Source organism: Parasteatoda tepidariorum, chromosome 4 (genome assembly GCF_043381705.1).
Source record: "Parasteatoda tepidariorum isolate YZ-2023 chromosome 4, CAS_Ptep_4.0, whole genome shotgun sequence".
Classification (NCBI taxonomy): Eukaryota; Metazoa; Arthropoda; class Arachnida; order Araneae; family Theridiidae; genus Parasteatoda; species Parasteatoda tepidariorum.
The window spans coordinates 3,126,677-3,139,150 of NC_092207.1; the positions used below are offsets into that span (position 1 = coordinate 3,126,677).

Genomic DNA, 12,474 nt, shown 5'->3' on the forward strand with positions numbered 1-12,474 from the left:
GAAAGATGTTTTAATAACTGCTTAGTTTAACAAAATAATTTATACTTTTTGAATATTTTTGATACCTTTATGTTTATTTAAAATAATTATTTTATTATTAAGGATTACAGCTGGTTAGCATCTAAATTTTTTTCTTTATGCATAGTTTAAAAATGGTTTGAGTTCTTGGGGGTAATCAAAATGCATTTGCTTAAATTATTGTATCATATCTTAAAAATGATTTATTTTCAGTAAGTTCGTTTTTAAACATTATGGCATGTCATTAAGACACACCCGTAACCATCTATCATCTATGCGTATGGTATGTTTAGTATTAAACATACCTCTGATTCCTATTTTCTGACGAAGTGTTCCAAAATGAATTCCAAAGAGTTTCCACATCAGAAAATTGAAAGTTAATAACAGCTTCTAGAATAAACTGCAAAAGAAAAGGTTACATTTATATTCTTTCAAAAGATTTGTATAGTAGCGCTTTCATTGTAAGCAGGACCGAACTGGCCGGTAGGCAGACCGAGCAAATGCCCGGTGGGCCGAGCCAGCAGCGAAATGTTTTTTTTATATACATTGCACGAATTTCAAATAAGCGCAAATAATAAGAATATTAAATAACATACATATGATATATGTAGTAATAATATTGTTTTAATATACAGAGTGATTCAGATCATGCGCGCCACCCATTTTTTTCGAGAATGGAGCAAATAATTGATTTGAAATAAAAAACATAATAACTAAATCGACCCCAAGGAATTCAATAGTGATATTGTTAATTCCCGGAAGTACCAGAATTTGAACACAGTTTTGATTTTTTAAATGGAAACCTATATCTTATTTGGCATCATTGGAGAGGGTTTTCGAAAAAAAGTAACTTTGTCTTGAAATTTTTTTTATATCTCTTACTGTTCTCAAGATAATAGATATGAAAAAATTCTAATTATTTACTTCAATTTATCATTTTTATCAAAAATAATTCCCTTAAATTATCAAAATCGCCTCAATTTTTATAAAACATTGGAAGAAAAGCACAAATGTGTTTTAATGAAAGTAAAAGACATTATGACGGAAAATTTTTTTTTAGTGAATATGTCAATATCTATTTAATAAGTATTTTTTCTTATCTATGATAATAGATAAGAGATTCAATATATTGAAAATAGTAGAAGATATTAAAAAATATTTTAAGTAAAAGTTATTTCTTTTCAAAAACTCTCTCCAATGATGACAAATAAGATATAGGTTTCTATTTAAAAAATATATGAAATATCGTGTATATGAAAGACTTCTCGCTGTTGTAGAGTGTAAATCTTTAACTGGTCAGAATGTGTTTTCTTTAGTGGACTTAGTTTTAAAGTCTTGTAATATAGATATAACAAAGTGTATCGGTAATTCAACTGTCGGGGCTGCGAATATGCAAGATGAATATAAAGGATTTTCTTCATGGCTTTCCAAAGAGTCCCCTGGTCAAATTCATGTTTGGTGTTATGCACATGTCTTAAATTTAGTTTTAGAAGATATCACAAAAGCACTAATTGAAAGTGCATCATTTTTCAGCCTTCTAAATATCGTTGCAGCATTTTTCCGGGAATCATACCAACGCATGAACATCTGGGAACAAAGTAATGAGCACGGAAATAAAATAAAAAGACTCGCAACTATTGGAGAAACACGCTGGTGGTCCAAAGATTCTGCATTAAAGAAAATTTTTGGCTAATTTTCAAAATCAGATTCAACTATTAAGCCGTTATATGTCACATTGGTTACAAGTTTAGAAACTATACAACAAAATTCAAATTTCAAGCCAGATATCCGTGCAAAGGCAAAAATATTTTTAGAATCATTTTGCAAATATAAAACAGTAATCACTGCCAAAATATTCTCAAGAATATTTGAATTAACTACACCGCTCTCCCAATATTTGCAAACCTCTGGTTTAAACTTCTTAGAAGCTTTTGGAATGGTATCACAAACGTGTTCAGAACTAAAAAAATTGTGAGAGATTTTGAAGGTGTACAAAAAGTTACAAATGATTTCATTGTTCGCGCAAATAAGAACTTGAAGAAATTGAAATTCAGACAAAGTTTCCATAAAAAAGATTGAAGAAAAGAAAATTAATGCCGGGTGAGACAGAGTCGAATGAAACAATTTTTGATGATGAAACCACTGCATTTAAGATAAACGTTCATAACATTATTTTCAGCACAGTTGTAGCGTCAATGGAACGCCTATTTCCGGCAAATGGAAAATTGTATGCCGATTTTTCCTATCTAGATCCGAAACGTTTCCCTGAAAAACGTGTTAACAAGCTTCAATCTGGCAAACTAAATGAGTTAAGCAAACTCTTGCTAAAATTTGACGAAACAGCTATAGGTGAAAATTTGCGGATTGAACTAAGAAGTTTAGCTTTTATTGGGAAAAACTGAAAAATTCAGACTTAGAAGATTATAAAATAATCACGGAAGATCATTCAAATTAAGATAATAACGACTTTACTTTGGAAACAGAAGAAGAAGTGTAAAATGTGAGACACGCTATGCGTGCAAAAATTATGTTATTTGTTGCTACAAGATGTTACAGAGATTCAATTTATTGACCAATTCTTACAATTTAATTAGTCTAGCATTAAAATTTTTACTAACATTGTCAAAAAGTCAGGTGGCTTGTGAAAGATCATTCTCCACATTAAAAGTAATTAAAAATTGAATGAGGAGTACTTTATCTTCGGATAATTCGAATGCTCTCATGGTAATGGCAATAGAAAAAGATCTATTAATGAAATTAGATAGCGACGACATAATCGATAAAGTGGCAGAAAATAGTGAGTCTCTTCAAAAGTTCAATTAAAATTTAATTTAATGACTTTTGAAGAAGCATTAAATACATTTAAACAAAAATGTTTAGATAAATCATTCATGTATGTGTAGTATAATAAATACTTTTATTTACTCTTCATCTTTCACCTTCTTTTTGATTTTATCAACCTATGTTTCCTCATAAGAACCATGTATTTTAAACTGAAATATATTCTATAAACGATTATTAAGCAATTTTTATCTACTTTCTTACTTCGATAAATTAACTTACGTTCATGAGAATTTATAAGTAAAATATGCCTAAAAATGATACATTAGGAGCCGCGTATGCGGTGTTTATCTGAAGTAGAAGGCCGATATCTCTAAAATTCCCGGGCCTATTTTAGATCCCAGTCCGGACCTGAATGTAAGGATCAACACATAATGAGAAATGAAATATTATTTTGAAACAGAATGTGTTTGAAAAGAAGACACAAATTTATAAACAATATCCATGAGTGCTTTTATTCAATATATATTTTTGCAGATTTGATGCCAAAAGCTAGGATATTGATAACCTAGAATTTCTTTAAAAATCATACAAAATGAGAGAAAAAAAATATCTTAAATGTTTTCAAAAACATGTTTCATTTATATGTTTTTTTTTAATGAAAAAAAAAATCATATATCATAGCTTGTATCCAGATTTAGACGGACAGCCTCATTGGCAGGGCGCTCTACCCACGTTTGTGAGAATGGGAGTTTGCCGAAGACTCCTCACGTAGTAAATGGTAACCTATGCACGTTAAACCTGTCCGGTCACCAAGTCCTCCATGTTCCCATAACAGATTATATCTCTGTGGGTACTGCATAGGAAATTTATCGTTCTCTGGTTCAGGTCAACATTATGATCTGTGGATGTATGAAAGGGTCTGCCCTATTAACAGATGCAATGTATGGTTGAGGCATAATTCTTGGCTATAAATGGTGCTACTGGAAAAGAAGAACAATCGCACCCCCTCTGCCTTAATGGCCAATGGCAAAAACAGCACTCATAGATTTAATAAAACAAATTTCATAAAAAAATAAGTATGTAATTTATAAATAAAATAAAATGTAAATAAATACCTAATAAAGATAGAATTCATCAATTTTTAATTACATCAGAATTGCATTGTATTATGCAACATTTTCTAAAAATCTTCAAATTAAAACATTGTTTAAAAGCAAATTCTTCATATTTTGAAAAACTCAGTTTGATATCAATGGTTGTTATTGGAGCATGTTTAAGATTCGATGCAAAAATTATAATTATTTACACGAATGGAAAAAAAAAAAGTTTGAATGTTTTTTTGGAGGACACTTTTTTTTGAAAAATTGTCAAAATATTATTAAGGAGAATATTATCAACTTTTTAATAAAATATATTAATGCACAATTTTTTATTTAAATTGTAAGAATATAAATTTTAGTGTGTGATTTTTAAATTGCGTTAATACGAATGGGCGATCTGTAATTTTAAATATCATGAGAACAGAACAATTATAAAACTGCACGAATAAGTATGGTAATGTGTAAAAAGCATGAAATCAAATCGTGAAGTGTAAACGATGCACAATTTTTTTTTTTAAATTGTGTGAATACGAATCTTGATGTAATATTTTTAAATCGCACGAATAATTTTAAATCAGGTTTAAAAGCAAAAGATTTTTTTTTTGGTGGGGGGGGGGAGGATAGAACTCAAAGAAGCAGAACTTTCTTTGAAAAAGGGAAAATTCTCTTTTTTTTAAATTGAAAAGAAGAAAAAAAATACAAAATGAGCCTAAAAACGGAAAAAAAACTCATCCCTGTATTTGTTAAGAAAAATTCATTACCCCCCAGAATGCACTGAAAATTAAGAAGAAAAAATTTATAAAAAAATTATTCAGAAAGGCAATAAAAATCTATAGACTGACAAAATGAAGAGAAAAAAAAGTAATACAGACAAAAAATGCATAAATCATCAACCTCATAATAATAACTAAAATATTGACTTACTTCACAATGTCTCTTATATGCATTTTTGAAAATACATATTTTATCTAGAGTCACTCCATGAGGTAACACAGATATTTCTATTTCTACATCTGGAATGGCTGTAGATGCATCACCCAGGTAAAGCTCATGTTTGGATGAGCGCTTTTTATCAGACACTTCAGGTTGGAAAAGGCGCTTTCCATTACATTCAGTCTTTGCATCAGACTTTAATCTACGAAATGCAAAAACCCTGATTTAAATCGCATTTAAATTAATCAATCTACTTAAATCAGATTTTTTTTACATTTAAAAAACAAAGGTAAAAAAATTTATTAATTATACTATTTATTTAATTACATAATAGCTAAAATATTAAATAGTGGTTAAAATTATTATTTAGTTATAACAAGATAATCATTGGATAAATAAAATCGTAATTATTTTTGCTCAAGTTTCAATGAATTTTAAAGAAAACAATGACATTTATTAATTAGATAACAAATGAAGAGCAAATTAGTTTGAATAGGAAAATTAAGTTTCATGCTCGCTACTTTTATCCATATTTAGTCTCTTTTTTGTTCTTAGTGTATTTTGAAATAGAATAATATATACCCGTCCTTTCATTATTATTTCTTTGTACAAAACCTTTATTATTAATGAAATCAAAGTTTTAAAAAAAATCATACCCTGAATAAAGAATGTCTTATTTATATTATTTAAAAAATGTTTCAGACTTGATAATTTTTTGAAAAAAAAAATCAGTTAGTTTGAATTGATATTTAAAAAAAAAAAAATTCAGTTGATTCAATTTATGCCAATTTTTTTCTATTTTACAATTGTCGTTGAACAACCGACCCAATTTTGGATTTACGGCTACTAATGTTCAATGCCATAGCCTTGTAATTTTGAACCAGAATCAGAAGACAAGGGAACTCCTGGATCAAGTATCAAGTGTTGGGAGAAATTTGTCTTTGTGGAGAACTTTTAGAGGGCCCACATTTGCATTACATGAAGAGGAAAACCTACCCCGGTTAGCCCAAACAGCGAGGGGACACTAAAATCCATCTACCACTGAGGATATTTTACTGTGGTCGGTGCAAGTCGGGTTTGAATTCGTATCGACCAACCATCTTTGGGATCCGGCTCACCTCGTTGATAAAAGGTTTTACTATAGATATGAATTAAAACAACTGACCTGCGCATCTGTGTGAAAGAATTATGCCTGTAAGTAGTGTTGCCAATGTCTTCCATTGCTTTGTTAATAGATGAAGTAGGCTTCAATCGTATTCCGTAATAATGATACTTAGAATTACCCCTGGAATAAATATACAACAACAGATAAGAGACTAAAATATACTTCACAGCAGGTCAAAATCCAAATAGCTATAGTTTCCTCATATTAATACAAAAAGACGACATTATATTTTGAAGAAACATTTTGTAGCGATTTAAAAATAAAATGGATTAATTTTAATCATAGATAATATAATTTACTCAAGATGCCAATTAAAGTAGTATTTCTTATTTACATTACTGCCAGAGACTGTGGAACCGGGATATTTTATGAGACCCTTTTAAGATAATAATTTTTCACTCAATATTTGAGTAACAAAATTTACAATTAAAAATAATTTTATTTTAAAAAATAAATATCTCTATTTCGCTTTCACAGTTTCTGGGTGAACCAAATCATCCCACCTAAAGAGGAAATGTAAGTCCCCATTAATGATCAATGGGAAGATTTTGGGTATAAAATATCACAGCTAACAGAATATCAGTTAAAAAACAGTGAAACAGAATAGAAAAAAAAACCATTGAAGGGAAAAGCAATAATTTACAGGTTGCTTAAATTTTATTTTAATTTTAAAACAATTGGAATTATGAAGTTAGAATTGCAAATTCAAATTCTTGATTACCATTTTGCAAGGTTCAGATAATTTGGACCCGGTTTACACTTATATATATATATATATGCACAAGGTATCTGCTACATTTTAGATTTTCAAATCAATGACTTTTCATGACTCATTCCAAGAATTTTTCGTGACTTAACGAAGGCACTATTTTCTCCAACAATAAATTTAAAAAAGCATTATAATAACATGAATTGAAATGATAGGTATAACCAAAACTGTTACGCACTGCATCTTCATATTTATAGATTTTAAATTTAAAAAACAGAGTCAAGAAAGAGTTGAAGAGCAATAAAATACAGAAACAAATAATTTCTTCTTCTTTTTTTCTGCAGAATTATATTATTCTAAAGATACTTTTCTCGTTCATCGGAAAGGAAAGAAATACTCCTGACTTTTCTGTTCTCATTTCGGAATAAAAAAAATTTATAAAATAAAAAACATAAATAACAACAAAAATTCTGAAATCACACAAGTTTAAAAGATAATTCGCTCTAGAAATGACGTGACAAAAAAGAAATGAAATATTTCATTTTTTGAAAGAACACCATAATTTTTAAAGAACACAATAAAAACATTTAATATTTTAATCAAATATGACTGTGAGTGGGGATTTTGTTACAAATTCAGATATTCCAAATACCATGAAATTGGGGAGGGGGTTAAATTCCATTTTAAAAATCAGATTTTATGACGCCCTAAATCCATGATTTTTCTTTAGTTAAAATCATGAAAAATTTTGTTCAGTACCAAAATTCATGACTCTCCAGGTGAGCAGATACCCTGATTATATACAGAGAGTCACAAAATGCTTCTGTGACTGACTATTGCAGATAATATTAATTAATAAGATCATATTTTAATAGACAAATATTTTGCAAAGTTTAGTCCTTCTGTAGAAGAAACAAAAATAACTAATTCAAAATATTCACCTTGTGCCAAGTCTTCTAGTTCTGAGACCATTAAACACCATTCTTATCAGTTTACCAAAAGATGCTGCATTCAGTGGCTCCATCTTCTGTTCTCGACAGTATTTAAAATATTGAGTGTACATAGTACTCCGAGGTACACTCATCCCATCAGACATTTCATAATTGTCAATTAACCATCTCATCTAAAAATAAAAATTAGTTTTCTGACATTAATATATCACATATTATACACAATTTTATTGTTCACAGAATCTTCTATCGAGTAAATCTAAATCAAATGCTGTTTTCGTGTTGAGAAAGAGTTAATTAAGTTGTTTTATTGCAAAATCCACGTTTTGGGAGATTTTTAACATGACTGGCACATTCTTTCCTGCATAAAAGAAATTTTTTTTTTTTTGTCCTAAGGTGTATCGTAATAAAAGGCTCATTATTTTTTAGTAAAAATTATCTGAATACATTATTGCTGACTCTTAAAGAACACTTCTTATTCATGATTACAGCCCTAGGAAATTTTATTTGAAAAAAGAAATGTCAAACTTTTTGAATTGTTCATTTATAACTGTTGCAGAAATTAATGGCACCAAAATTGAATTGGAAGAAAGAAAATCTGCTGCATAGTAAAATGTACGTATAAGTAGAATGAAATTTATCTGGAAAATCCAATGAACACTATTTTTAACAATAATTACTTTCAAGTCCACTTTGAATCAATCAAATATGGCTACAGTAAATGTAATAGCAGAAATGTAATCCTGAAATATCCCACAGAATGGTCACCACTTTTTAAAAGACGAAAATGAGAAAAAATTCTTTGTACTTTCCCAGTTCCTAAAGGAAAAAATTGAAATTCCCTGCATTTCCTCTGTTATTTTTAAATTCCCTGTATTTCCCAAGTTTTTTCTATTCTCTCTGCGGAGTGGCAACCCTGTAATAAAAACATGTCCCAGTAGTTATATTTAACAACTTTAATCGAAAGAACAGAAGAGGCATAAAGGTACACCTTTGTCATAGCGTCTAAATATTTTTCTTAAATTTTCAAATATTTGCAACTACCTATCCTTTTCATTTGAATAGCACAAATATGAATCTCACAAACAAAATTTTTGCACTATTTTCACTTTTGATAGCATGCTTAACATTTCTTATTATGATTTATTTGTACAAAATCAGAAAAAGAAATTTTATTATACAATCAAATGAAAACCTTCACTTGGAAAATTACACAACCGTTTATCAGAAGGTTCAGTTAGCAGTCTAAAAGTAGTTTGGTGGAAAAGAGAAAGAAGAAATAGCGTACTTTGCTTTTATTTAGAGTTTGAAGCAAATCATTTAAATTCTTTATTTATTGCTTTTGCGCTGGACTCGCATTTGTGAGAACAGGAGTTCGAATCAGCTGGCAGAAGACAGCCCGTGTACTAAATGGTGACTTGTGCACGTTAAACCAGTTGGGTCACTAAGTCCTCCATGTTCCCATAACAAATTATTCCTCTGGGGGTATTGAATTGACCATGGATCGTTTTCTGATTCAGGTCAAAATGTGGACGTATGATTGGGTCCGCCCTATAAATGGGTGTAGCAGAAGTCGAATTCTTGGCCGCAGATGGTGTCACTGGAAAATTAGAACAATCGCACTCCTTGCCTTAATAACAACAGCATTTATTGCTTTAACTAGAAAATTCTCGGTAGTTAAGAAAGAAAACAGATAATTATAAACCATAATATTATAAACGTACGACAACATTTGCTTTAACTTGAAAATTCTCGGTAGTTACGAAAGAAAACAGATAATTATAAACCATAATATTATAAACGTACGACAATGAAAATTGTTGGTAGTTAAGAAGGATAAACTTATGCTTACAGATGCTGCAGATAAACGAGAACTTGGATAACAAGACATGTTATTTTCTGACTCAGTAACATTTCCATCTACATGAAAAACATCCTCCTGATCTTCACTAAAGGACTGAGGGTCTTCACAAATATTAACCTAGAGAATCAATTAATAGTAAACATACACATTCTATTTTAAAATATTTTTATTATAATATACCAGATTGTTCATTTTTTAACAATTTTATATAAATACATATCACAAAAGAATCCGTTCATATATGTGTGTGNTCCATGTGTAATTTCTTGAGTTATCGCGATTTTTGTGAATTTTCCTTAATTTATGATAACCAGTGTATATATATATATATATTGTTAACCGGGTACAAGTAATCTGAACCTTACAAATCAAGAACTTGCATCTTTAACTTCATGGTTCAAATTGTTTAAGAATTAATAAATGAAATTGTTTATCTGTAAATTATTTACCTCTCATTTTTTTTAACTTTTTATTCTGTTTGCTGTGAAATTTGAAACCAAGAATTTTCCTCAGGGGTCAGCAGTAAGACTGTATATTCCTTCTGCGGGGAATGCTTATTTTTTTTAAAAAAAAGCTGTATACTTTAATAAATTCAGTCCATAAAAAGAATAAATCAGTGCTTAAAAATTAAATTTGAAAGTATAATAATTCATTTATTTGCTATCGAGATAAATATCTCCTTTTTGTCATGAGTGAGATAGCTGCTCTATGAAATTAAAATTGAATTTTCATAAATTACTCTAATAATTCCTATTACAGTGCTCGCCGTTTATTAAAATCACTTTCGTTTAATGCTCTTTTGATTGATTTTATTAAGAGGCGATTCAACATCCGAAGGAAAAAAAATCAAATTTTTACGATACATTCTAAATGCACACACTTTAAAAGCTGAAATAATGACAACGTTAATGCTTTATTTTAACTAATTTAATTATTTTAATAAAGTAAAACCCTACATAAGATTAAATTTACAAAATTTTTGCAAAAAACAGATCAATGGTTGCTTGAGTTGCAGTATTTAAAATTAACTTTTCAACATCATTTGAGAGTTTATAGAAGTTTTTATAGATTTCGATATTTCCTCCTCTTTGTTCTAAAGCTTGCCACAATACATTAAGTGCTTTTCTGACTTCCATTGAAGATGGCACTGATGAGTTTATTTTATCTTCTGAGTCTGATTCCTCCATTTCTTGATTGGAAATAACTTTGCAATTTTTGATGTCTGTAACAATTTCAGAATCAGATTTTTCTCCTGATGTTTGCAGGTTATCGTCAATAGCTACGCAACGTGAAAAATTCTCATCCATTTCATTTTCTTCATTGCTGAGCATTTCGTCGAAACAGTTATCAGCTCCATCGCCAGTGCTCAATCCACACTTTTTAAAGCAATTTGATATTGTTTGGGTTGAAACAATGTCCCATGAGTTACGAATCAAATGCATCGAGTCCAAAATAGTAAGGGATTTCAATAGTTTGTTTGCAGTTAAAGAGTTCCGAAGAGCTGTCACAGTCGATGTCACTAATGATTTTTTGAACAACCATTTTTCTGCAATGAAACTTGAATGATCTTATAATTCCCTGATCAAGGGGTTGAATAATGGCTGTAGTGTTGGGTGGCAAAAACACTAATTTAATATTTTTCAAATGCAAGTCCTCATCAGCAGGGTGCGCAGAACAATTGTCTAAAAGTAAGACAACCTGTTCATTTTTCAGCTCCTTGTCCCATTCTAGAAGAAATTTTGTGAAGATGCTGGATGTCATGCATGCCTTATAGCTGTTGGCATAACTGGTGGGCAGGTGTTTTACTTCTTTAAAACATTGAGGTTTTAAACTCTTTCCTATCACTAAAGGTTTTTTTTTTCTCACAGTTCTTGTCATGTTGCATGTTAGCAGCAAGGTTAGTCTTTCCTTTATTTTTCTTACATCCACCATTCGATTCATTTTTAAACAGCAGTGTTTAGGAAGTGCTCGGAAAAATAATCCTGTTTCATCTGTGTTGAAAATTTGCTCTGGTTTATAGTCTTTGATGAGTGTTGGCCACACGTCGTTTACCCAATCGGCGACAGAGCTAAAATCAGCATCTTGCTTTTCACCATGCAATTTACGATAGACAATGTTGTTGCGGTCTTTCCATCGGGTTAGCTTTAAAATCAGAATCACCAAATAAGTTAGCAAAGTCCTGTGCTTTGTGAAATAAAATTCCACGGGAAATTAGAATTCTTCGTTCGCATGCATTTTTGAACCATTCTAGCAGAACCATTTCAATTTCCTCCGTTTTTCCTTCACGCTTACGCTTTCTTGACAGATTTCCATTCTTTTTTATTTCCTCGGAAATATTTATCTTTTGTTTCAGAATGTTGAAAAGAGCAGTTTGGGAAATCCCTAATTTAATTGAAGCTTCACATTGACTACATTTAGGAAGCTTATCATAGTTTTGCAACACTTCGAATGTATCTTTAAGAGTCAAATCCTTCCTTTTCGGCATGCTGATAAAGTTTAACACCAAACGAACTTAAAAATGATATGTGCTCTAACTCTAATTTACTCCAAGGGCTTAAATAATATGGAACATGGGCGCAGACAGTTTTTGGAAATCTATTCATGTTCTCTGTTAAGATAGATAACAAAAGAAACTTCTCTCCCTTCTATGGTTCATTCTATAAAAAGTAAGATAAGAATTCGACCCCCTGTTGAGTGAGATAGGTTTCTCCAGACTTCATTCAAGTCAAGGAATTGACATTGATAAATTGATTTCTATGAACTCCCTGCTTACCACCCACATTTTTCCTTAACTCTTACACTATGTATATCACAGGAAAGTGCTAACCACACCTGTTTCACAGGTTTGTGAGTAACTGTTGCTTCTTCTAAAAAAATCTTTAAACTTCGAAAAAATAAAATTTTATAAATAAGAACAAAAAAAGCTGAAATATTGCACCTTTGATTTATTA

The 12,474-nt window shown here is 30.1% G+C and overlaps 1 protein-coding gene across 1 annotated transcript in view; it reads right to left on the reverse strand.

Annotated features, from left to right (window-relative positions):
• LOC107445531 (transcription factor RFX3) overlaps positions 1–12,474 on the reverse strand; it is a gene marked incomplete at its 5' end in the record, with an annotated part of 45,322 nt that overhangs the window by 19,081 nt on the left and 13,767 nt on the right. The window contains 5 exon segments of the mRNA XM_043055531.2: positions 324–418; positions 4,827–5,037; positions 6,001–6,120; positions 7,651–7,832; positions 9,512–9,640. Of these exon segments, the coding sequence (XP_042911465.2) occupies positions 324–418; positions 4,827–5,037; positions 6,001–6,120; positions 7,651–7,832; positions 9,512–9,640 (737 nt within the window).